This window comes from Canis lupus, chromosome 26 (genome assembly GCF_048164855.1).
Source record: "Canis lupus baileyi chromosome 26, mCanLup2.hap1, whole genome shotgun sequence".
NCBI classification, from domain to species: domain Eukaryota; kingdom Metazoa; phylum Chordata; class Mammalia; order Carnivora; family Canidae; genus Canis; species Canis lupus.
The window spans coordinates 35,003,333-35,030,433 of record NC_132863.1 but is presented as its reverse complement, the minus strand read 5'-3'; the positions used below and the strand labels follow the sequence as shown (position 1 = coordinate 35,030,433).

General features: G+C 43.1%; 1 protein-coding gene across 14 annotated transcripts in view; it reads left to right on the top strand.

Moving 5' to 3' along the window:
- The window catches only part of LOC140618536 (protein WFDC11-like), a 59,028-nt gene extending 32,670 nt beyond the window's left edge, over positions 1 to 26,358 (top strand). For 10 of the 14 annotated variants that reach the window (XM_072801233.1, XM_072801228.1, XM_072801230.1 and 7 more), the window contains 3 exons: positions 472 to 614; positions 25,577 to 25,726; positions 26,118 to 26,358. In XM_072801233.1, coding sequence (XP_072657334.1) covers positions 472 to 614; positions 25,577 to 25,711 — 278 coding nt within the window. In that variant the 3' untranslated portion in view covers positions 25,712 to 25,726; positions 26,118 to 26,358. Of the gene's footprint in view, positions 1 to 471; positions 615 to 20,108; positions 20,204 to 21,530; positions 23,579 to 25,576; positions 25,727 to 26,117 lie in introns of those variants that run through there. The other 4 variants (XR_012018635.1, XM_072801237.1, XM_072801236.1 and 1 more) reach the window with 3 other exon arrangements.
- Positions 26,359 to 27,101: the final 743 nt, after the last annotated feature.

Below are 27,101 nucleotides of genomic sequence, written 5' to 3'. Positions count from 1 at the left end.
CCAAGAAAATTGGGTGAGAGAGAGAAGAATTTGGTGGGAAGCTGTTCTTAAAGCAGGATCAGCAAGAAAGAGAAGAGAAAAGGAGAGAATCTTTTCCATATTCTCCCTGGTCTGGCTTCCCACATTAGCGAATAGGTATAAAGAGGCTAGAGGCTGCCTTGGGCCTTGAGGTCTCCTGTTACAGAAATGTAGATTTTATAGGAGGACACAAGAATGTGGGGGTATTCTGAGTTCTGTCTCCAGGATGTTTGATGAGGGCCCAGAGGCCTAGGGGAGCAGAAAAGGCAGAGATCTATGAAGATGTAATGAGGAGCCTCAGCAGAGGGATATTCTCATAAGGCAGATGAATACCTGGGTAGGGCTTGGTGGGGCTTGGATTCTAGGAGGGGCTGTTAAGCTGATGAAGGACTTCTCTTCCCACCTTGGCTATGTGGCCTCTGTCAGTCTCTTTCCATCTCATGTCAATTACAGGGGATGAAAGGCTCATTGAGGAGTGCTGGGGAGAACCCAATGTCATTGAATGTACCAGGAAGTGTTCTAGAGCCCTTAGATGTTCAAACAAAAATTACACATGCTGCTGGACCTATTGTGGAAACATCTGCTGGAAAAATGAGGTGAGTTGGGAAGTGTGCTTGGGCATGGGTCTTCACTGATTCCCAGATGCTGTTATTCATAAAGAGAAGATTGAGGCATCCCACATCTTAGGAACAAAAATAGTGGAAGACAATGTACCCTAAGCCTGGACATCAGCTCACTGGTGAATAAGCCAAGACACCAGCTTAGGGCACATTGTTGCTTTCATTATATAATCAATGCCTATGTTGTCCTCATTATATTATGCAATCATTTTCTCTTCTCCTATTTTTTTTTCTTTTTTACAAATTTCTACCCAAGGCCTCCATAGTCAGACCTTTCCATGAACTTTTTTGGCCCAACCAGGCCACAAATCTCTACCTTCCTCTGTTTCATAAACCAGACTCATCTCACCACACCAGAAGTGGACAATTCTTATCATTGCATAAGGTGCTCATGTCCCAGGGTCTGGTGGAGATAGATAATATTAGGCTTGGGAATGAATGCTTGTTCCTCAGAGTTCCCTTAGCTTTTGAGTATATAACATTTGTGTCTTGCAGAAAATCTTTGCATGAAGTCTAAAACCCTAAACTCCCAGTAGGATACCAGTCTGTTCACACTAAGGGCTGGGCAAGAGCAAATCCTAGACAAATAAACTCATTTATCAATAGTAGCTTTCAGCTTTTTCAACTCCATTCCACTATCTTTGATTGCCCTATCACATCCCCCAATATTGTCCCCATCCTACAGGCTACATAGCTTTTATCTCTTGCTTCCTTAGTTGCTTACCTTAGAACTGATAAGCTAATCTCCAGGGTTTCACAGAATAGAAGTTTATTTATTTCTCATACTTCATTTTAATGTGGGTAACTGGCAAGTAGCCCTTTAATTTTTTTTTTTTTTAGCGAGCAGGTCTCTGGTAAATTTGTTTCTCACAAGGTATGGGTAAACAACACTTTTTTTTTTTGAGAGAGAGAGAGAGAAAGCATGCATGAGCAGGTTGAACGGGTAGAGGGAGAGGGAGAGAGAGAATCCCAAGCAGACCTTATACCCAGGTTGGAGATGGACATGGGGCTTGATCTCACTATTCTGAGATCATGACCTGGACCAAAATTAAGAGTTGAACACGTAAAAAAAAAAAAGAGTTGAACACTTAACCAACTGAGCCACCCAGATGCCCACGGGTAATCAATTCTAAAACGACTTTACATGGATATAAGATTGAACAAATAAGCAAATAAGTGGGGATGATATGAGCCATGTTTCTAACTGTAAGAGAAAAGAAGTTACAAATAAGCAAAATGGAAGGCTAGAATGAGCCCCAGGATTTGAGTCAGAGACATCAATATGAACCCACATTCAGCTCAATATATATATACAGAGAGACTGATACAGAAGTAAAATAGATGACTGTGTAGACATGGATTAGTTGCACATGTATATATTTCCTGGCTATGCCTGGAAGCAGTGATACCATGGTAGCAATAAATACACCAGGAGCCTAGATCTTGTTTTTTATTACCATTCTCCAATAAATGGGTGAAGGCTTCTTGGTGAAATGGCTGATTCTAGAAATAGGCTTAGAAAATACAAAATGAAACTGGAGTATTTTACAGGGTCAGAAAGTAAGGAAATGCTCTTAAAGTCAAAGAATGCAAAACAGGAACCAACCTTAACAAGCTCCCAGTGACCAAAGCCTAGAACAATTTGAGCATAGAACTGTCTCTGTTGGTCTATTAAAACAAGATGTTATAAAGTTAATGGAAAAATATCACAAACAAACAACAAATGTTGGAGAGGATGAGGAGAAAGGGAACCCTCTTGCACTGTTGGTGGGAATGTGATCTGGTGCAGCCACTCTGGAAAACCAGTTGTGGAGGTTCCTCAAAGAGTTAAAAATAGATCTGCCCTACGACCCAGCAATTGCACTGCTGGGGATTTACCCCAAAGATACAGGTACAATGAAACGCTGGGACACCTGCATCCCGATGTTTCTAGCAGCAATGTCCACAATAGCCAAACTGTGGAAGGAGCCTCGGTGTCCAACGAAAGATGAATGGAGAAAGAAGATGTGGTTTTTGTATACAATGGAATATTACTCAGCCATTAGAAATGACAAATACCCACCATTTGCTTCAACGTGGATGGAACTGGAGGGTATTATGCTGAGTGAAGTAAGTCAATCGGAGAAGCACAAACAGTGTATGTTCTCATTCATTTGGGGAATATAAACAATAGTGAAAGGGAATATAAGGGAAGGGAGAAGAAACGTGTGGGAAATATCAGAAAGGGAGACAGAACATAAAGACTCCTAACTCTGGGAAACGAACTAGGGGTGGTGGAAGGGGAGGAGGGCGGGGGGTGGGGGTGAGTGGGTGACGGGCACTGAGGGGGACACTTGACGGGATGAGCACTGGGTGTTATTCTGTATGTTGGTAAATTGAACACCAATAAAAAATTATTTTATTTAAAAAAAAAAAGAAACGACAAATACCCACCATTTGCTTTGACGTGGATGGAACTGGAGGGTATTATGCTGAGTGAAATAAGTTAATCGGAGAAGGACAAACATTATATGGTCTCATTCATTTGGGGAATATAAAAAATAGTGAAAGGGAATAAAGGGGAAAGGAGAAAAAATGAGTGGGAAATATCAGAAAGGGAGACAGAACATGAGAGACTCCTAACTCTGGGAAACGAACTAGGGGTGGTAGAAAGGGAGGTGGGTGAAGGGTGGGGGTGACTGGGTGACGGGCACTGAGGGGGGCACTTGATGGGATGAGCACTGAGTGTTATTCTATATGTTGGCAAATTGAACACCAATAAAAAATAAATTTATTAAAAAAATCTTAAAAAAAGAAGACAAACAGCACAAATGGACACCCACAGGCCTTGAAAATATTAAAAACAAAGTTAAAAGAAAAAAACCTATAATCCAAGAAAACATTTCATCCATAAAAGAAACCTGAATCTGCATAAAAAGGGACCACCATATCCTCAGCAACAGTGACCCAGAATAGCCTCAGATATCAGATGCGTGGTGTCCTCTCACTTAGGCTCTTCTACCATCTTACACCCACTCAGCAGTGAGCCTTCCCAAGCTAAAACACTGGACAGACACTACACTACACTCACTGATGGCTATACACTCCTAGAGAATGTAATTATAATGGTAGGATTTTAGGCTTAGAGCTTTCCTTGAATCTTGCATGTCATGCCCATACTAATTATATTTGGGGTGATGGGCAATTCATGGTGACAGATATTGCACTTAACACCTAAACCCAACCCTTGCATCCCAGATAACTTCCTGTAGCTCCTTAATTAGGCACCCTGGCTTTGCTATCACATGTACTATCACCAGAAGCAGAGATGGGATGCACTTTGGGGTGAAGGCATCAGTATGGACCCACCTGTGAGCAGTGGGAGGAGCCAAAGGATGGAAATCAGGTAGAAACTAACCAACATCGTGGGTGTATGAGGCAGGAGGATACTTCTAGAATCTCTCATATGTACTAACATAGAGAAGGAGCATGACTGGAGGATGAGAAAAGAATAATCAATGCAGAAGCCATGGCAACTGTGAGGCTGTGTGTTTGTCACACAGAGCAGCCTGATCAATGATTCTCTGCAGGCCAGGACTCGGTGTTTGGACACCAGGTCATGGCAGAATGTACATTTGCTCCTTCCTCTGCCTCCGTGAGATTCAGTCCTTGTAGGGGTCTCACTCCCCCACTCGCCCTACCACAGGGGCACACAGCTGTTCCATAGGACAGAACATGGAGTGCTGACCAGGGAAACATTCCTCCCAGCCAAAGCATTCTAGCTGTAGCCTCTTTGTCACTGGGTGGGGTGGAGTGTCGAGAGAGCTCTGTAGAACACAGGCTGGGACACCAGCTGTCCTGATGGAGAAGACCAGCTGTTTCCAGTAGAATTCATAGTCCAAGGTGCTCACGCTGGGGCAAGAAATAGGTCAGCTGGCAGCATGGTGTAGTCACATGATAGGGAACACTAGATATGGATGTGGGAGCTTATTTCCTATATGGGCCCTGGCAGGAACTTTGTCTTTCTTAATAGTCTCTCCCAGGGTGTTTGGGGCATGGCCAAGCACTGGGAAGATGCTTGCAGAGTCAGGCTATGTGAGGAAGCACTAAGAAAGAGTTCCTGCAGAGCATGCTCTTACCGCCCATCTACATCTGATGATGTCTGTGCTGCTGCTTGATCTTGATCTCTCTTTCCTAAGGCCTCCTGGTCAAGTGCAGCTCCTAGGAGAGGTGGAGAAGCTCCTCTTATACTAGGAGCCCTGGGATGCTTCTGAGGTGGGCCAGAGGCTCTGGCCTGAAAGAGGCAGGTTTCCTCCTCTGGACAATCCTTCCCTGCTGCCCAGCAGGAAGCACTGGACTGGAGTGTACACCTGCCTCCAGCAAGGCCTGCTTGCCTTCCTGAGTTCTTTGCACTTGACTCCATGTTTCCACTGGGCCTATGTGACCCAGTCTCTGGATTTAGTCCCATGACCACCTCAGAGCCTCTCTGCTGGCACAGAGTGGTCAGGAGTCTGTCCAATGATTAAGGTCCACTGATTCACCATGAGACCATGGGCAACACCCATAGCTACCCTCAATAGGCAATTAATCCTTGGTAGCATCACCATGAGCCCCCTGTTCCCTACCATGTGGCTTCTCCCTGGATTAAAAAAGAGAGAGAATGAGACCATATGGAGGGATATTGGGGAAAAGTGTGGACCATTCAGTTGATGGAAGGCACTGGAGTCTCAGGTGCTGGCATCCAGTTCCAGGCCCCATCCCAAGAGTGGCCATGCTGCTAGAGGATGGGGTAGGAGATGTTAGTGAAGGCATTCACTTCCATGGCCGTGTTCTCACCATAATGGAGGAGCAGTGAGCAAACAGGGAGTCCAGGCAAGCATTCTCCTCTAGCCATATCATGATCTCTCAGTCTCTTGGCCTTGAGCATGTCACTTAACGTCCCTTGGATTAGTTTTCCTCATTGTTTTAAAGGGACAGTAATCTGAACCTCACAAGGAGAATAAGAAGAATAGTATGGTGTGGATCAATTAAGAAGAGGCCTCATTGTGAGCGTCCTACTCTGTGACCAATGTCTAGCCCCACCTCCCTCATGTTCAACTTGGCCTTTCTGATCCAGGTTAAGGAGTGTTCTTGTTAGTTTGGGAGATATCACACATGAGCAGTTTCTCCCCTGAGAGTACCGGTTCAGTGAGCAGATCAACAGTGAAGTTGAGCCTCAGGGGCCTGGCGGGGAGGGGGGGGCGCGGGGGGGGGGGGAGACGGACCAGCAAGGCCAGGTATTGAGATCTCTTGGGGGAAAGAGATCTCAATACCTGGCCTTGCTGGTCCGTCTCCATACTCTGCAGCCAGGACCCTGTCTCCCATGTTAGTCATGGCCTTGAGGAAGTTGCCCCATAGAATCTGCACTCTGAGAACTCAGCAGAGTCTGAGACATCCTGCAGACCCTCCCCACTCTCCAGAATTTGCAGGGTCCAGAGAGGAAGATGACTTGCCACTTTGCCCTCTCTCTCCTGTCATTGTCACTGACTCCAGGGCCCTTGCCCTTCCCCAGAAAATATCACTTGCACTATTTCCCTTCCACTGTCACCATCCTGGTACCTCCAATGATAACTTGGACATGACTCTGTACACCCCAAAACTTGCTTTCCCGGGGTCCTTTCATTCTGTACCTACTCCCACCAACATTTCTGGATGTAACGTGTCACCTATGTGCAGAAATCCAAGAACAGTTGTTTGGTTTCCCCTTGTGATTCTCAGGCCGTTATATACCCTTCACTTCTGTATGTACCATTTGTATCTGGGTATTTGGAATGGAGAATCAAAAGATATAAGTTCCCCTTCCATCCACATCATATTCCCAGAGCTGGGTAAAGGGGCCAGAGGGCCATGGTTTGAGAGGACCAAGTGCTGTAGTCTGAGCAGAATGTGCTGTTAGGTTCCAATTCCCAGGTCCTCCTCAAAAGGGACATAGTCCCTCCTGGCCTCCTTCCCCTTTTTGTCCCCTAGGGCATCACCTACTTGGCTTCCTCTTCAGTTCATGGTACCCTCCCTGGACTTGCAGCAGCAGCATACAGAAGAGCAGGATGAGCAGCAGAGCTTGGTTGACATGATTGGCTAGAATGGAGGGCTCTCAGTCTGGCACAGACTTCTCTGGAGAGTTGGGTTGTTACCCTTGGCTCCTTGCTTTTACTGGGCAAACAAGGAGCCTTGTTTCTTCCCCTTGTCTGCCCTTACCTTGTCTGCCTGTTCTTTGTCAGACTTGGGCTTCTGCAGATCACTCCTCCCCTCACATAACTAACCCCCTCCTTTGCAAATAATTTTTTCCTACATTTTTAATGATATGATAATTTACAGGAAAAAAAGAAAAGTAACATTTTAAAAAAGTATGATAATCTAAATGCAGAGAATTAAGGCGTGTCTCTTTGCATTACCATATTTTGCAAATTTAATATAATTAATCGATTGTTTTCTCTTTCGGAGTCATCCACCCTTTGTTACCCATCTTGTCCCACTCTCATTTAATCCAGTAAATATTTCAAAATGTGGTGTTCCATAATTGTATATATCTTATTTAAAATAAAAACCTATTGTTAAGCATTTGCATTGTACTAATTACTGATTACCTAGATAATATATTATGTTGAACATATACAACCAAAATCTTTTTTTAAAAAGATATATTTATTTATTTGAGAGTGAGCGGCAGAGGGAGGGGCAGAGGGAAAAGGAGAGAGAGAATATCAAGCAAACCTCAAGCTGAGCAGGGAGACTGACCCAAGGCTCAATCTCATGAACCTAAGATCATGACTTGCACAGAAACTAAGAGTCAGATGTTTAACCGATTGAATGACCCAGGCACCCCACAGCCTGTTTTATTTTTTAGAATATCAGGGAAAAATAAAATATTTAAAATAAATAAAATAAAAATTTTATTTTTAGACTAATATAAAAAAGGTAGAATAATGGGCTTAAGATCAAGTAGGCATTGTAAGTATAAATAAATAAATACATTCTGTATGCTGGTATACCTATATATACACACACACATGTATGTATTAGTTTTGTAATTAAACATGTATAAATCATGTTTAACTCAACAGAGGATGAGTGTCAATTTCCTCAAACCTTTTAAGGCACCACGGTGTAAGTCTGGAGATAATGGGCAGGAATCAGCCCTCTATTGCCTATAAAAATTTGCGAAGCAGAGGAATGTTCATACGTTTTGTGCTAGGTCAGATGGGGAGTTGAAACTGACCCCAATATTTGTCAGCATCATACACTGGGACAGTCCTATGACCTTTGTAGACTTAGTCCATTCATAAATTCTTTTTTTGTTTGTTTGTTTGTTAAGACAGTTTATTATTTAACCTCAAATATTTGTTTTTTTAAATTATTTTTATTGGAGTTCAATTTGCCAACATATAGCATAACACCCAGTACTCATCCCACCAAGTGCCCCCCTTTATGCCCATCACCCAGTCACCCCAACCCCCTGCCCACCTCCCCTTCCACTACCCCTTGTTCTATTCCCAGAGTTAGGTGTCACTCATGCTTTGTCACTCTCACTGATATTTTCACTCCTTTCCCTTTATTCCATTTCACTAATTTTTATATTCCCCAAATGAATGAGACCATACAATGTTTGTCCTTTTCCGATTGACTTATTTTTTTTAATAATAAATTTATTTTTTGTTGGTGTTCAATTTGCCAACATACAGAATAACACCCAGTGCTCATCCCGTCAAGTGCCCCCCTCAGTGCCCCTCACCCATTCACCCCCACCCCCCGCCCTCCTCCCCTTCCACCACCCCTAGTTCGTTTCCCAGAGTTAGGAGTCTTTATGTTCTGTCTCCCTTTCTGATATTTCCCACACATTTCTTCTCCCTTCCCTTATATTCCCTTTCACTATTATTTATATTCCCCAAATGAATGAGAACATACAAAGTTTGTCCTTCTCCAATTGACTTACTTCACTCAGCATAATACCCTCCAGTTCCATCCACGTCAAAGCAAATGGTGGGTATTTGTCGTTTCTTTTTTTTTTTTAACCATTTTATTTTATTTTTTATTTATTTTTTTCAATTAACCATTTTAATGTGTTCATTTCTGTGGTATTTAGTACATTCACCATTGTGCAACCATCCCCCTTGGTCCCCTAAACCAGTTCATCACTCCCAAATGGAATGTGAACCCACTAGGCAGTCACCCCATGTTTTCCTATCCTGCAGCCCCAGGCCCTCTGCTTTGTCTGTATGGATTTACCTATTCTTTTTATTTATTTATTTATTTATTTATTTATTTTTTTACAGTTTTATTTTTTTTTTATTGGTGTTCAATTTACTAACATACAGAATAACCCCCAGTGCCCGTCACCCATTCACTCCCACCCCCCGCCCTCCTCCCCTTCCAACACCCCTAGTTCGTTTCCCAGAGTTAGCAGTCTTTACGTTCTGTCTCCCTTTCTGATCTTTCCCACACATTTCTTCTCCCTTCCCTTATATTCCCTTTCACTATTATTTATATTCCCCAAATGAATGAGAACATATAATGTTTGTCCTTCTCCGACTGACTTACTTCACTCAGCATAATACCCTCCAGTTCCATCCACGTTGAAGCAAATGGTGGGTATTTGTCATTTCTAATGGCTGAGTAATATTCCATTGTATACATAAACCACATCCTCCTTATCCACTCATCTTTCGATGGAGACCGAGGCTCCTTCCACAGTTTGGCTATTGTGGACATTGCTGCTATAAACATCGGGGTGCAGGTGTCCCGGTGTTTCATTGTATCTGAATCTTTGGGGTAAATCCCCAGAAGTGCAATTGCTGGGTCGTAGGGCAGATCTATTTTTAACTCTTTGAGGAACCTCCACACAGTTTTCCAGAGTGGCTGCACCAGTTCACATCCCCACCAACAGTGCAAGAGGGTTCCCCTTTCTCCGCATCCTCTCCAACATTTGTGGTTTCCTGTCTTGTTAATTTTCCCTATTCTCACTGGTGTGAGGTGGTGTCTCGGTGTGGTTTTGATTTGTATTTCCCTGATGGCAAGTGATGTAGAGCATTTTCTTATGTGCTTGTTGGCCATGTCTATGTCTTCCTCTGTGAGATTTCTCTTCATGTCTTTTGCCCATTTCAGGATTGGATTGTTTGTTTCTTTGGTGTTGAGTTTAATAAGTTCTTTCTAGATCTTGGAAACTAGCCCTTTATCTGATATGTCATTTGCAAATATCTTCTCCCACTCTGTAGGTTGTCTTTTAGTTTTGTTGACTGTATATTTTGCTGTGCAAAAGCTTCTTATCTTGATGAAGTCCCAATAGTTCATTTTTGCTTTTGTTTCTCTTGCCTTCGTGGATGTATTGCAAGAAGTTACTGTGGCAAAGTGCAAAAGGAGTGTTGCCTGTGTTCTCCTCTAGAATTTTGATGGAATCTTGTATCACATTTAGATCTTTCATCCATTTTGAGTTTATCTTTGTGTATGGTGCAAGAGAGTGGTCTCGTTTCATTCTTCTGCATGTGGATGTCCAATTTTCCCAGCACCATTTATTGAAGAGACTGTCTTTCTTCCAATGGATAGTCTTTCCTCCTTTATCGAATATTAGTTGACCATAAAGTTGAGGGTCCACTTCTGGGTTCTCTATTCTGTTCCATTGATCTATGTGTCTGTTTTTGTGCCAGTACCACACTGTCTTGATGACCACAGCTTTGTGGTACAACCTGAAATCTGGCATTGTGATGCCGCCAGCTATGGCAAGGGGTCTTGGCTATTCGGGGTCTTTTCTGATTCCACACAAATCTTAAAATAATTTGTTCCAACTCTCTGAAGAATGTCCACGGTATTTTGATAGGGGTTGCATTAAACGTGTAAATTGCCCTGGGTAACATTGACATTTTCACAATATTAATTCTTCCAATCCATGAGCGTGGAACATTTTCCCATCTCTTTGTGTCTTCCTCAATTTCTTTCAGAAGTGTTCTGTAGTTTTTAGGGTATAGATCCTTTACCTCTTTGGTGAGGTTTATTCCTAGGTATCTTATGCTTTTGGGTGCAATTGTAAATGGGATTGACTCCTTAATTTCTCTTTCTTCAGTCTCATTGTTAGTGTATAGAAGTGCCACTGACTTCTGGGCATTGATTTTGTATCCTGCCACGCTGCCAAATTGCTGTATGAGTTCTAGCAATCTTGGGGTGGAGGCTTTTGGTTTTTCTTTTTTTTTAATTTATTTTTTATTGGTGTTCAATTTACTAACATACAGAATAACCCCCAGTGCCCGTCACCCATTCACTCCCACCCCCCGCCCTCCTCCCCTTCTATCATCCCTAGTTCGTTTCCCAGAGTTAGCAGTCTTTACGTTCTGTCTCCCTTTCTGATATTTCCCACACATTTCTTCTCCCTTCCCTTATATTCCCTTTCACTATTATTTATATTCCCCAAATGAATGAGAACATATAATGTTTGTCCTTCTCCGACTGACTTACTTCACTCAGCATAATACCCTCCAGTTCCATCCACGTTGAAGCAAATGGTGGGTATTTGTCATTTCTAATAGCTGAGTAATATTCCATTGTATACATAAACCACATCTTCTTTATCCATTCATCTTTCGATGGAGACCGAGGCTCCTTCCACAGTTTGGCTATTGTGGACATTGCTGCTATAAACATCGGGGTGCAGGTGTCCCGGCGTTTCACTGCATCTGTATCTTTGGGGTAAATCCCCAACAGTGCAATTGCTGGGTCGTAGGGCAGATCTATTTTTAACTCTTTGAGGAACCTCCACACAGTTTTCCAGAGTGGCTGCACCAGTTCACATTCCCACCAACAGTTAAGAGGGTTCCCTTTCCTCGCATCCCCTCCAACATTTGTTGTTTCCTGTCTTGTTAATTTGCCCCATTCTCACCGGTGTAAGGTGGTATCTCATTGTGGTTTTGATTTGTATTTCCCTGATGGCAAGTGATGCAGAGCATTTTCTCATATGCATGTTGGCCATGTCTATGTCTTCCTCTGTGAGATTTCTCTTCATGTCTTTTGCCCATTTCAGGATTGGATTGTTTGTTTCTTTGGTGTTTAGTTTAATAAGTTCTTTATAGATCTTGGAAACTAGCCCTTTATCTGATATGTCATTTGCAAATATCCTCTCCCATTCTGTAGGTTGTCTTTTAGTTTTGTTGACTGTATATTTTGCTGTGCAAAAGCTTCTTATCTTGATGAAGTCCCAATAGTTCATTTTTGCTTTTGTTTCTTTTGCCTTCGTGGATGTATCTTGCAAGAAGTTACTGTGGCCGAGTTCAAAAAGGGTGTTGCCTGTCTTCTTCTCTAGGATTTTGATGGAATCTTGTCTCACATTTAGATCTTTCATCCATTTTGAGTTTATCTTTGTGTATGGTGCAAGAGAGTGGTCTCGTTTCATTCTTCTGCATGTGGATGTCCAATTTTCCCAGCACCATTTATTGAAGAGACTGTCTTTCTTCCAATGGATAGTCTTTCCTCCTTTATCGAATATAGTTGACCATAAAGTTCAGGGTCCACTTCTGGGTTCTCTATTCTGTTCCATTGATCTATGTGTCTGTTTTTGTGCCAGTACCACACTGTCTTGATGACCACAGCTTTGTGGTACAACCTGAAATCTGGCATTGTGATGCCCCCAGATATGGTTTTTTTTTTAAACTTCCCCTGGCTATTCGGGGTCTTTTCTGATTCCACACAAATCTTAAAATAATTTGTTCCAACTCTCTGAAGAAAGTCCATGGTATTTTGATAGGGATTGCATTAAACGTGTATATTGCCCTGGGTAACATTGACATTTTCACAATATTAATTCTGCCATTCCATGAGCATGGAATATTTTTCCATCTCTTTGTGTCTTCCTCAATTTCTTTTAGAAGTGTTCTATAGTTTTGAGGGTATAGATCCTTTACATCCTTGGTTAGGTTTATTCCTAGGTATCTTATGCTTTTGGGTGCTATTGTAAATGGGATTGACTCCTTAATTTCTCTTTCTTCAGTCTCATTGTTAGTATAAGAAATGTCACTGACTTCTGGGCATTGATTTTGTATCCTGCCACACTGCCAAATTGCTGTATGAGCTCTAGCAATCTTGGGGTGGAGTCTTTTGGGTTTTCTATGTAGAGTATCATGTCATCGGCGAAAAGGGAGAGTTTGACCTCTTCTTTGCGAATTTGAATGCCTTTTATTTCTTTTGGTTGTCTGATTGCTGAGGCTGGGACTTCTAGTACTATGTTGAATAGCAGTAGTGAGAGTGGACATCCCTGTCGTGTTCCTCATCTTAGGGGAAAGGCTCCCAGTGTTTCCCCATTGAGAATGATATTTGCTGTGGGCTTTTTGTAGATGGCTTTTAAAATGCTGAGGAATGTTCCCTCTATCCCTACACTCTGAAGAGTTTTGATCAGGAATGGATGCTGTATTTTGTCAAATGCTTTCTCTGAATCTATTAAGAGGATCATATGGTTCTAGTTTTTTCTCTTGCTGATATGATCAATCACATTGATTGCTTTACGAGTGTTGAATCAGTCTTGCATCCCGGGGATAAATCCCACTTGATCATGGTGAATAATCTTCATAATGTATTGTTGGATCCTATTGGCTAGTATCTTTTGTGTGTGTGTGTGTGTGTGTGTGTGTGTGTAGGGGGCGCTGAGTTCTCTGGCTCTGGAGCTGAACATCCTGCCCCCCAGTCTGCAGTGAGCCTTCACAGAAGAGCCATCAAGCCCTCATGTCTCTGCAGTTGGTGTCAAAACCCTGTGTTCACCCTGCCTGTGTCCGAGCTTTTTTTTTTTTTTTTTTTAAATCTCAGATGAGTATTGGCTAGTATCTTGTTGAGAATTTTTGCATCTATGTTCATCAGGGATATTGGTCTATAATTCTCCTTTTTGGTGGGGTCTTTGGTTTGGAATTAAGGTGATGCTGGCCTCATAGAACGAGTTTGGAAGTACTCCATCTCTTTCTATCTTTCCAAATAGCTTTAGTAGAATAGGTATGGTTTCTCCTTTAAACGTTTGATAGAATTCCTCTGGGAAGCCATCTGGCCCTGGACTTTTGTGTCTTGGGAAGTTTTTGATGACTGCTTCAATTTCCTCCCTGGTTATCGGCCTGTTCAGGTTTTCTATTTCTTCCTGTTCTAGTTTTGGTAGTTTGTGGTTTTCCAGAAATGCATCCATTTCTTCTAGGTTGCCTAATTTATTGGTGTATAGCTGTTCATAATATGTTTTTAAAATCATTTGTATTTCCTTGGTGTCAGTAGTGATATCTCCTTTCTCATTCATGATTTTATTAATTTGAGTCTTTTCTCTTTTCTTTTTAATAAGGCTGGCTAATGGTTTATCTATCTTGTTAATTCTTTCAAAGAACCAACTCCTGGCTTTGTTGATTTGTTCCACAGTTCTTCTGGTCTCTATTTCGTTGAGTTCTGCTCGAATCTTTATTAACTCTCTTCTTCTGTTGGGTGTAGGATCTATTTGCTGTTTTTTCTCCAGCTCCTTTAGGTGCAAAGTTAGCTTTTGTATTTGAGTTCTTTCCAGTTTTTGGATGGATGCTTGTATTGGGATGTATTTCCCCCTCAGGACTGCTTTTGCTGTATCCCAAAGATTTTGAACGGTTGTATCTTCATTCTCATTAGTTTCCATGAATCTTTTTAATTCTCTAATTTCCTGGTTGACCTCTTCATATTTTAACAGCATGGTCCTTAACCTCCACGTGTTTGAAATCCTTCCAAACTTCTTCTTGTGATTTGGTTCTAATTTCAAAGCATTATGGTCTGAAAATACGCAGGGGATGATCCCAATCTTTTGGTATCGGTTAAGACCTGATTTGTGAGCCAGTATGTGGTCTATTCTGGAGAAATTTCCATGTGCACTTGAGAAGAATGTGTATTTAGTTGCGTTTGGATGTAAAGTTCTGTAAATATCTGTGAAATCCATCTGGTCCAGTGTATCATTTAAAGGTTGTTTCTTTGAAGATGTTCTGCTTAGAAGACCTATCGATTGTAGAAAGCGCTACATTGAAGTCACCAAGTATAAGTGTATTATTATCTAAATATGTCTTAACTTTGGTTATTAATTGATTGATATACTTGGCAGCTGCCACCTTCTGGGCATATATATTGATGATTGTTTAGTCCTCTTGTTGGATATATCCTTTAAGTATGATATAGTGTCCCTCTTCATCTCTCACTACAGTCTTCGGGATAAACTTTAGTTTATCTGATATAAGGATGGCTACTCCTGCTTTCTTTTGAGGACCATTTGAATGGTACATGGTTCTCCAACCTTTTATTTTCAGGCTGTAGGTGTCCTTCTGTCTAAAATGAGTCTCTTGTAGACAGCAAATAGATGGGTCCTGCTTTTTTATCCAGTCTGAAACCCTGTGCCTTTTGATGGGGTCATTAAGCCCATTCACGTTCAGAGTTACTATTGAAAGCTATGAATTTAGTGTCATCATGATACCTATTCAGTCCCCGTTTTTATGGATTGTTTCCTTGGGCGTCCTCTTTCTTTTATAGAGTCCCCCTTAATATTTCTTGCAGAGTTGGTTTGGTGGTCACATATTCTTTCAGTTTCTCCCTATCTTGGAAGCTTTTTGTCTCTCCTATTCTGAATGAGAGCCTTGCTGGATAAAGTATTCTTGGCTGCATGTTCTTCTCATTTAAAACCCTGAGTATATCTTGCCAGCCCTTTCTGGCCTGCCAGGTCTCTGTGGAGAGGTCTGCTGTTATCCTAATACTTCTCCCTATTAAGATTAGAGATTTCTTGTCTCTTGCTTCTTTAAGGATCTTCCCTTTATCTTTGGAATTTGCAAGTTTCACTATTAAATGTGGAAGTGTTGAACGTTGTTATTGATTTTAGGGGGGTATCTCTCTATCTCCTGGATCTGAATGCCTGTTTCCCTTCCCAAGTTAGGGAAGTTCTCAGCTATGATTTGTTCAAATACACTTTCTGACCTCTGTCTCTTTCGGCGCCCTCGGGAACCCCAATTAAACGTAGATTTTTCCTTCTGAGGCTGTCATTTATTTCCCTTAACCTATCCTCATGAGCCTTTAATTGTTTCTCTTTTATCATCAGTTTCCTTCCTTTCCATTAACTTGTCTTCTATGTCACTCGTTTTTCTACCTTGTTAACCCTCGTCGTTAGGACCTCCAGTTTGGATTGCATTTCATTTAATTGATTTTTAATTTCAGCCTGATTAGATCTAAATTCTGCAGTCATGAAATCTCTTGAATCCTTTATGCTTTTTCTAGAGCCACCAGTAGCTTTATAATTGTGCTTCTGAATTTGCTTTCTGACATTGAATTGTAATCCAAATGTTGTAACTCTGTGGGAGAGAGTACTGTTTCTGATTCTTTCTTTTGTGGTGAGTTTTTCCTTCTAGTCATTTTGCTCAGTGCAGAGTGGCCAAAACCAAGTTTTACTTGATAGAAACGCAAACTCTTCTCACTCTAGCATTCCAGCTGTTCTCTCTGTAAATCTAAGACCGAATTCGTAGGTTTTCAGGATGATTTGAAAGTTATCTAGGTAAGTTGGTGGGGACAGATGACTTGGGGACCTTACTCTTCTGCCATCTTTCCCCGCCTCACTCCCATTCATTAATTCTTGACACTTCCATGGTGAGGATGAAATAAGATGACATCTTATATACACCCTCATAGTACCTGGCACACAGTAGGTGCTCAATCAGTACCTTTGTCATGTCTCCAATCTTGTTTCCCAACAACACATAGCAAGTCCTAGGGACCAGAAGGACTCTCTTACCTCATCGTTTACACTGGGTACTAAGATCCAGCCCTGGAATTGGACTCTTAGAAGAGAAACTGTTTGGTCCAGGAGTCGGTGAGATTTGCATGCTTATCCAAGCAGATCTGCCAACTCCACATGGATTGGTAGCAGAGCCAGGAGTAGATAGAGGAACTCAAAACAGCCATTTCAAATGAACTACCTCTACTCTCTGAAAGAACAGCAAATGTGGGGAATTTGTTCTGGTATTTTGGAGGGAGGAGGTGAATTCTGAGAAGGTTCCTTTCCACATTCTGTGAGGTGGAGGGTCAATCACTCTACCCTTCCTTCAACTTAAATTATTTTTTTTTTCAAATTTTATTTTTTTATTTTTTATTTATTTATGATAGTCACAGAGAGAGAGAGAGAGAGAGAGGCAGAGACACAGGCAGAGAGAGAAGCAGGCTCCATTCACCGGGAGCCCGACGTGGGACTCGATCCCGGGTCTCCAGGATGGCGCCCTGGGCCAAAGGCAGGCGCTAAACCACTGCGCCACCCAGGGATCCCCAACTTAAATTATTTCTTCCCATTGACAAGCTCCACCAACCTACTCCCTTGGAGAGAACCCCTCAGCCTTTCCTTCTCCCCTGCCTCCTCTTCTTTCCTTGTTCACCCTAGTGACTGTGGGGAGAGCTCCGCAGGTGTCTCCTCTTTCAACATTTTCTAGGTGGGATAGACACACAATCTTACCCTTTAACCTGAGGTCAACTGTAAAGACCTCCCTGTCCAAAAAGAATTCCTAAGGGATGCTTAAATTTCCAACATCGGCCATTTTTTCTTTGGAGATTGGATCCTTTACAAATGCAAATACTGTATGATCTCACATATATGTAGCCAGAAAACCAAGACAGCCCAAACTCATACCTACAAAGAACAATCTAGTGGTTATCAGAGGTGGCAGGTAGAGTGTGAACAAAATGGGTGACGGGGTCAAAAGGTACCAATAATAATTATGTATATATACACTAATGTAGATGTATACATAAATCCATATACATACACATGTATATGTATATACATGCTTGTCTGTTTATACATATATGCATATATGTATGTGTATATATGTATTGTTTGTTGTGTGTATATCTTCTGATTCTGTGTTCTTTAAGTCCCTTGGCTTCTCCTGGAAGTTGTCAGTCTAGCTGGTGTTCTGGGGGAGGGGCCTGTTGTGCTGATTTTCAGGTGTTAGCAGTTGGGGGAGCTGCTGTGCCCCTGCCTGGTGCAGGGCTCGGTGGGGGTTGTTTACCCCGTGAGGCCGCAGGAGGAACAGCCCCAGTGGCGGGGCAGCTCTGGAAACCTGGATTCAGCTCCGGCAGGAACTCCATCTGCAGGGCCTGGAGGCTCCGGGGCGGGGCCGCTGATCTGCTCAGCTTGGGGCGGGAGCGTCCTTGCTGTCCTGGGCCCTCCCGGCCTCTGCCTGTCCCGGGGGAGGCCGGATCCTGGGCTGTGTCCCGGCGCCCAGTGCTCCGGAGCCTGCGCTGGTGGATTCGCGCTCCCGGGCCGCGCAGCCCCCTCCGCGGAGCCGCCCCCGAGCCCCCCCCGAGCTGCTCCTGGAACCGCGCAGCCCCCTCCGCACGGAGCCTCTTCCTCTGCCCGAGCCCCTCCGAGCTGCTCCCGGGGCCGCGCAGCCCCCTCCGCGGAGCCGCCGCCCGAGCCCCTTCAGCTGCTCCGGGTCCCGCCGGGTCCCGCCGTGCGCGCTGCAGCCCTTAGGGAGCTCGGCGCACTCTCCTGGGCGCGCAGTTGCTGTTACTGTCCCGGGGAGCCCGAGGGCATCCCCGCCCTCCTGGGTCCTGCTCCAACTCCCTGCGAGCCCCTTTCCGCCCGGGAAGGTCGGTGCGGCTCCTGCGTCTCCGGGACGGGGCTCTCCTGTCCTGGGGACACTCGCCCCGGCCTCAGCCCGGCTCCTCGCGGGGCCCCTCCCCCTTGGAGGCCTTTGTTTCTTTATTTCTTTTTCCCGTCTTCCTTCCTTGATAGATGCGCGAACTCTTCTCACTGTTGCATTCCAGCTGGTCTCTCTTTAAATCTCAGGCCGAATTCATAGATTTTCAGGATAATTTGAAGGTTTTCTAGGTAGTTTGGTGGAGACAGGTGATTTGGGGACCCTACTCTTCCGCCATCTTGCTCCTCCCCCTGTTGTGTGTATATATTATGTGTTCATATGTACATATATACATATATGTGTGCATATACATGTGTATTGTGTGTATAAAATATTTACATAGTGAGAGATCAGGAGCCTGCTGTTTTCCTAAAATCTACACAGCTTTTTTGCAGACCCATCTGCATAGTCCAGAACCAAGCATGGCAAGAGTCCCCAGAAGAACCTCCTTGGTGCTCTCAGTGACTCTGCTCCTCAAACAGACCACTAGGGTCCCGCCAATATCTGGACCAGATGCAGGGCAGAGCTGTGATTGCCCCACACAGAACATTATTACCTGGCCATAGAAAAAGAGGTCTTGGGATTCCATAACACAATCATTTTAGGTGTGGCAGCCTTTGTAGTCCCCACCCATCAAAGTTCCCTTCTGTTTGCTCCCACGCCTTTGTACCCAGGTACCCAAATTCTGCCTTTTGTCTCTATACAATCTACCCTCCGCAGCCAAGTCCCCAGGACCCTGACGTACATTTCCTACTGTTCAATGCATCTGATGAATCCTAGGAAAAATCGCTTATACATGGATGTCTCCAGGCCGTGTATGAAATATTCTTGGACATAGAGTTTGAAAGAAGGAAGTCTGTTCCTTGGGAGCCCTGGCCCTTGGCACCTGGACTCCTTTTTTTAAGGTTTTATTTATTTATGTATTTATTTATGTATGTATGTATTTATTTATTTATTTATTTATGAGAGAGAGAGAGAGAAAGAGAGAGAGAGAGAGAAACGAGAGACAGACTTAGGCCAAGGGAGAAGCAAGGTTCCCTGCAAGGAGCCCTACATGGGACTCGATTCCGGATCCCAAGATCACACCCTGGGCCAAAGGTAGACTTTCCATTGCTGTGCCACCCAGGCATCCTCCATTTTCTATTCCTAAAGTCCCTCCTTTTCAGTCTCTTTTGTCCATGTAAAACCCCCAAGGCATTTGATGGGAGATGGTGGTATGCTTTATTGTATTCTATTCTTTTTATTCTTATTTAAAAAAAGTTTTTATTTATTTATTCATGAGAGACACACAGAGAGAGAGAGAGAGAGAGGCAGAGACATAGGCAGAGGGAGAAGCAGGCTCCATGCAGGGATCCCAATGTGGAATTGGATCCAGGGACTCCAGGATCATGCCCTGAGCTGAGGACAGATGCTGAACCGCTGAGCCGCCCAGGCTTCCCGGTGTTATGCTTTAATTAGCAAAAGAGAATCAATACAGAGAAAGGTGGGATCTTATTACCATAAAGCAAGTTCAAGACAAATAGATACACAAACTGCACTTCAGTCTATCGGTAAACTCAGATGCATCAGATAGACTCAAGACTTGGGTCTGTTTGGGTGGCCAGAACTGCAAGTAAGGTATACAGTTTTCCTCCTAGCTAAGCAGGGTGTACTGCTCATATTAAAGAAAATCCAATCCTTTGGAATGGGAGAGCATCCAAGGAAAAAGTCTGTGACATGGCTAGCATGTAGCTCCTGGTCAGAACTTACAAATCTGCCACAACACAAATCACCATTAAGTTCTAGGCTTTTGAACTTTGTTTTTCTGGTCCATTGTCTCTGTTTCCAGGCCACAACCTCCTCTCCCCCTCCCCAAGTAAGAAGAGGCCACATAAAAGAGCTATCAGCCAGTTCCTCACACACTCAACTCAAACACCTTCAGAGGTACGTAGGGATAAGAGTCTGGAGGCACAAGCATTTATTGGTGGCTTCCTTGGATGAGTTCTCTGCATAGGTGGCATCAGCACTATTCCTGTGGGATGGAGATTACTGTCTCTAGTGTTCGAATAAGAAACTTGAGACAGAGGGGACATACCTGTCTGAGGTCCCACAGGTAAAAGGGGCATACATGAAACAAGATACCAGTATTCCTAACTCTAAACCCAGTACTTTCTCCTCTTTAACATTATCTGGAAAGCCCAGGATCCTGAATTCTGAGGGGATCAGTCATTCTGTGTCTTTGTGATGTCTAGGGGTTTTGTTATTGTCCTATACTCTATCTCAAGATAACCAAAGAACTCACCCAGAATTCTGAATGTGAGTAGGACCCACCCTGGACATGATTATATATCTCTTCTGGCTCAGTTAGCATACCAGGTGTGCAAAGAAGAGGATTGAGCACCCTCAGGATCCTGAGCACCCTTTAAGGGCAAGTACAGAACTCAGAGAACTGGACTAAGAGTAAGGCCTTTTCAATGAACAGATCTCAAAGTTCTGGAAAACTTAGATCTAGAATGATAGTTATATATATATATATATTTTCATTTGTTCTTATTTAAGTTTGATTTGCCAACTTATATGACACCCAGTGCTCATCCCATCAATTGCCCTCCTCAGTGTTTGGGTTTACTGTGTTTCTGTCAGTGTGCACTAGTTTTCCTCCTTCTTTGAGCAAAGGCAGTGTCCAGGAATACAGCCCACCCCAGGGCATACTCACCTTCACTCAGCTGCCTCCTACCTCATATCTCTGCCTGAAAGTGGATGACAGATAGTCTGCATTGCTCATTTGCCTTGCTATGCACTGCTGACTCCAGAGGATCACAACTATACTCTGAGCCAGGCTGAGGAACTGGATATCCCACCACCCTGAACTGACTTTTTTTTGGCTAACTATGTGAGTGATTTATAGGATTTCTGCAACCTACCATGCTCAAAGATAGTTGGCCTTTGGCCTGGAGCTTCTCCAATTAGGTAGTGTCCATTGGCAAGTATTATATTGATGAAGTTTTCCTTCATCAAGCCATGCTGAGGCTAGGTGGCAGGGACATGGGTTCTGAATGGAAAAGGTTGGAGAACAGATGTAAACATCTGAGAGTGGGAGTTCTCCAAACTTCTCCATTCAAAACCTGTGTCCCAACCATGAAGGAGAACTGCCAAGTGAAGGTATTGAGACTTCATTTACCATTGGGCAGTATTTTTCAAGGTATACAAACCAATATTCACAAGACTTTCTTTTTCTGACCCTAACTCCTTAATTCCTGTTCTACTTCAGGTAGCATTGGGACAAGACCTGTCTTCTGCCAGAACTTAACCCAAACATACAGAGTAACAATCATGAAGCCCCAGGTTCTCCTACTCAGCATGCTCTTCTATGAGGTTGTGATGCTTCTGCCTGTACTTGTCAAGGACAAGACATTTTGTAGGTGGTATGACATGGGAGGAAGGGTCTCCGCACAGGCCTGGGATAACGGGTGTAACTGATTGTGGGACCACCTTTTTTGGACCACAACCCTCCTTAAAGCAGGGATATCCAAAAGATTTAAGATGTATGTTTCCAGTTTGGTGCTCCTCTAAATCCCCCTCTGAGATCTGAAAGTGATAATGAGCATGTGGAAAGGGAACCTAGCTTTGTCTATAAGTACATCCTGTAAGCTATCAGAAATGATAATTTCCAGTATTAGACTACCTTAGACAGGGGAAACACCAACACAGAGCTGCCCTGAGTCCATATTTTCAGGTTTCTTGCCTTTGATGAATACCAAAGGGCAATATTATTTACTTGGAAGGGAAGAGTCTTTTAGAATATGAAAAAACAAGAAAGGAAAAGACAAGAAAGAGATTCTTAGGAGTCAAAGTTTGGGGTCAGATGATAAAGAGGGGATAATGAAGGGAGGGTTGTGAGCTAGTGAAAGATATGGAACATAGAGAGAGATTGAGTGCTTAGGTGGTATGAGCACGGAGGCAAAAAGACAAGGGTAAAGATAGTACCTATGACCAAGGTGCTATTACGTTTGGCTGTCCCCAGGGCTCCCTGCATTTTAACCACTTGACTTTTCTTTTCCAGAGAACCCTTTAAAAGCATGCTAAACCCCTAGGTTCTAGCAGGCCCACCACGAGTGTGGACTAGAGGATGACAGTTTAACCTAAGAAGAGTGCTACCTGGCTCCCTACTGGGTTATTCACTTGCCCTGGCTGAGGATCCTTCCATTCTCCCCTTGATCTCTCTGTCCTGAGAAGGTCCAAGTGTCTGCCAAATAAACTGCTAACCAACCTGAGGGCCCTGCTTTGTCTTATGCTGCATTCCTGTGGTTACCTTCTGTTTTATGATGACCAACTGTTGTTCCCATCTGATCACCATGGGTATAGGCACCCAACTCTGCCTTCCCAGTTAGACCAACATATTAATCAATAACCTTATAGCTGTAACAAAAATGCAGAGACTTATAAATATCTCAGTAAAAACAGTAAAAGTTTATTCTCTTTCACAATACATTTACTGAGCATTTTCGGTGAATGACCTCCATTCCATGCATGATTTAGGGACCCTGCATCCTTCTCCCTATAACTCCATCATTTTCTGGGGGGTCCTCTGCAATCAGACAGTAGATTGGAGAAAATGGCAGCATTGAGGCTCCTACGGAAGCTTTTTGAGGACCAGGTCCATAAGCGCAGCTCTGTTTCTATCCACATTCTATTTGTCTGTCTCATATTACCGTAGAGACATATGTGGAAAGGAAGGGGCTGGCCAGTTATGGGAGGTCACGAGGAAAGGCAGAGTTATTGTTGCCTCATGTCAACCTCATTCATAAGATTCTACTATTATAGAAAATATTTCAGTTAGTAATCTGGGGAAGAAACTGATAATGCACAATATGTGTAAATGATGTGAGCATGAAATGAGCTTAAGTTTGATGCAGTGACTATATATCATTTTCCCTGAGTGCATAGATAAACATTTTTGCATTCATAGTTCTTTAGAAAATATTTTTTAAAAGTCTGGGTAGGTGTGAAGTGGGTAGAGTCAAACTGTTATATTTAACCTCTCCATTGCATCCACACTTGGATTTTTTTCTCCATCAGTGTGGTGGAACTCTGTTACAAGCCTGGACAGCCACAAAGCTCTGTCACCTGTGGGTTATTGTCTAAATGTGTGTTCTCCAGTGGCTCCTGGTCTGTGGTGGAGGAGAGATAGAGCCAGTTCTCAGGCCACTTCAGGGTCCTGTGCCAAGCCTGAGATCTCCATGCCTATGACCCAATCCATAGCTGAGACTCCTCCTTGGTCCCTTGGCATATGGTGCTGGATTCACAGCTTCCACAAAGGTACCTTTGTCTGTGAGTAGATTCCAAATGTTGCATGTGTGTGTGTGGGCTCAAGCACAGGAGTCTTATTCAGTCATCTTGCTGATGTCACTCCCAAAAATACCTTAATGAAATTGAATGAAATAGAATTAGTGTATCTATAAAAACTAAATTCAGTATTCTTTCAAAATGTAATGTGCTGCTATCATTTAGGAACTAATTCTTGTGGAACCCAGAAAATGTTGGGGAAATGCAGGCTTAGAAAAAGTTGTCCACTTCAAATTTTATAATCAATTTTTAAAAGTCTCTGGTGATTTTTAAATTTTAGTTAACATATTTATTGACATTCTTTTTAGAAAAAGACTATATTTATTTGAGAAAGAGAAGGCCTGAGAAGGGGCCGGGGAGCAGAGAGAGAGGGAGAGGCAGACTCATTGCTGAGCAGAGAGCCCAACAAATGGATCCATAACAGGACTCTGATATCAGGACCTTAGATAAGATCCTGAGCCAAAGGCAGATGCTTAACCAACTGAGCCACTCAGGTACCCCCATTTACTGATATTCTTAAATGGCTTTCCAAATATACCAGAACACTTCTATAATAAATATGTATGATTTGGGGGTTCAACTCTAAAGCTGTCTTTCATGAAAGACAAATAACATCATTATGTATCTAGGTAGTGGATAACTGATTATATCTGATTAGTTTTCTTTGTGCTTTTCTGTGTTTTTCAAATCTCTAAGTTAAATAATGATAAAATTATGAAGAATTCATTTCTGTAATGAGAGGAGTAGAAAGCATAAGACAAGAAAAGTACCTCAGGAGATGGCAGTGCCCAGCCAAGGAATGGTGCCTGGAGGAGATGAAGCAAAACCAGGTGGGGCAGTGAGAGACCAGTCACATGTTCTTCAAACTCCACACCCCAAAGCCCTTCGGTAACCCCTGCAAGACCTGGTAAAATACTGGGTCTGCTGCCAGGCTCACACTCAGACATCCAGAGTTAACATCATGAAGTGGTTGTTTCTCCAGGTGGTGACACTCTACTGCCTGGTCATCATGCCAGTGACAGGAAAAATGAAAGAAAGAATTGAGATTGTAACTTCATCTCCAATTTACAGTAGGTATTTTGGTGGAGCTTCAATCTGAAGAGGGGCTAGAAAACGAGGAGCCAGGCACTGGCATAATGAAAATGTTGGTTCCTTTTTTAAGCCAGGATACCTGAGGAAAGCTGGATGTGCAGTTCTCAAGTTTGAGGGACTCCTGATGTGACAAGTAATGATGTTTTTCTGTATGTTGTGGGGACTGTGGTGCCTACATGGTGTTTCTGTTGAAGAGGACTCATAGCCGTGGAAAGCTGCACAGGATTCAAAGCCCGCATAGAGGGTGCCTAGCTTGAACCATCAGGAGTTCGTGTCCTCCACTTGGGAGTTCCAAGGATGAGCACCAAATTGGGCAAGGGGGAGTAATTATTTCTTGAAATATGTCCTTTGTTTACCAAATTGAGTATTTTAGAACATTGGGTGTGGGGAAGAGAACTAAAATGGGTGATTGACCAAGAGAAGTTTGGAATGCCTGTGGTAAAAGAATTGAAATCAACAGATTTGAGAGGAGAGTAGTAGGTCCTACTGTCTGGCAAAGGTTTCTGAGGAACAGCTAGGTTTGGAGGGTTGTCTCAGCCAGACAGGGAAAAGAATGAGACAGTTCTTCCTTTCCTTTGGGACTCTGTTTCTCTCCCTTGGTAAAATGAGAGCAGGAGACCAGAGAATCTCTTGGTCCTCTTTGTTCTGTAAACTGGGTTTCAGGACTCCGGTCATATGATGGTGAATTCCATAGAGGTGGCCTCATGGTTGCTGGTTTGTTGGGAGGTAGAAGCTGGATTTTGACTCTGGGAATGGACAAGCCACCAAGACCCCAGGCAGGGAGAAGAAGAGAAAGCAATGGGTGCTAGGGCCTCAGAGGGGCTGATAATAGTGAGAAAAAACTCTTATTGGAGTCACTGCTCATGTGTTTCTTCTCAGTTATACGTACACCACAACTATTACATTGCCCGGATATGCCTAACTACTATGATTGCAAGAAACAGTGCGACTTTTACTCAGATTGTGGTATTGGCAATGAATGCTGCTTGTCTGTCTGTGGAAAAATCTGCATGAAAATGCCAGAACCTGGTAAGATCTAAGAATCACCCCTCTCTTGCAATTTGGTTCTGAAAGACCATGGAACCCCTAAATGTGAGGGAACAGTCAGAAGGATACTATGCCTCCCTAGTCTCAGTACCCATTCCAGCATGGGGATCCCCACTCCTTCTTCCCAGTCCAAGCCCCCATTTTTATTGTTCACTTTCAAGCCTGCTGATTTATATGAAACTCAGGAGTCAGATATTTATGTCTCTTTGATCACTGGACTTAATACATATAGCCTGAGGGAAGCCTTGTGTGGCATCTCCTAAACCACAGAAAATATCCCTGCTCCTGGGGTTTGGGAGGATCTGTTTCTCTCAAAGAAATGTGTTTCAGCTTACTTTGTGGTCACTGAATACCTACCCCTTCTCTCTTTCAGAGACCCTCAGTGATAGCAACCACCCTAGCACCACGGTGGTGTCTACTGTTGTTCCCTTGAATTTCACTGAGATGTTCCAGAGGCATCATCATCATAACACTACCTGATAATCAGTGGGACCATTGTTTTGTCTCGGTGGGTTGGGGGAAGGAGGAGGACATGTCTCCCCTACTTGTCAACCCTCTTCTCTGAACAATTATATTGTCAGCTTCAGTTCATTGACAAATAAACAGTGGCAGTAACCCAGAACATCTGTCTCTTCTTCTATAGTCCTACTACCATTAGCTCCCTCCACCTTTTATTTAAGCCCCAAACTCCTGCCTCCCGGTGGATTTCTCTGCCCTTTCACCATTCAGAAGATTGAACTCCTTAGCCAAGACTCCTGTACTCTATTGTTCATTGACTATCATCTCTGAGGAAAACTGCTATGTGTGGGATGTTCTTTTGGCTATAGGAAACACCATCCCTCTGGTTCCCCAGAATTTCTTGGTGCAGCCTTTCTTTCCTTTTCAGGACTGTGATTCTAGTAGGTTCCCACAAGTGGCCACCTTTTAATCCAGGGAAGTACAATTTTTCTTACAGGTGACAGTGCCCATGGTCTAGAATTGAAAGGAAATGCCATTGGCCTCTCCAAGCCCTCCGCTCAGACAAGTCACTTTTTTTTTTGTTTTGTTTTTGATATTCGTTTTTTTTCAAGAAAGAAGTTTTTTATTACCATAACTTCTAATGAGGTCTTGAAAAGGTCTTTCTTTTCTCTTTTTCTTTTCTTTTCATCTTCCTCTTTCTTTCCTTTAAAATCAATTAATTGATATACAGTGCATTATTAGTTTCAGAGGTACAGTTTTATGATTCATCAATTGCGTATAACACCCAGTACTCAATGCCTTTATGTCAGCATTATTTACTCAAACACTTGAAATCTATAGAAATATCTTCAAGTGTAAATACTTCTAGAAAGAAGAGGCAAACTTTGGAAGGTTATAG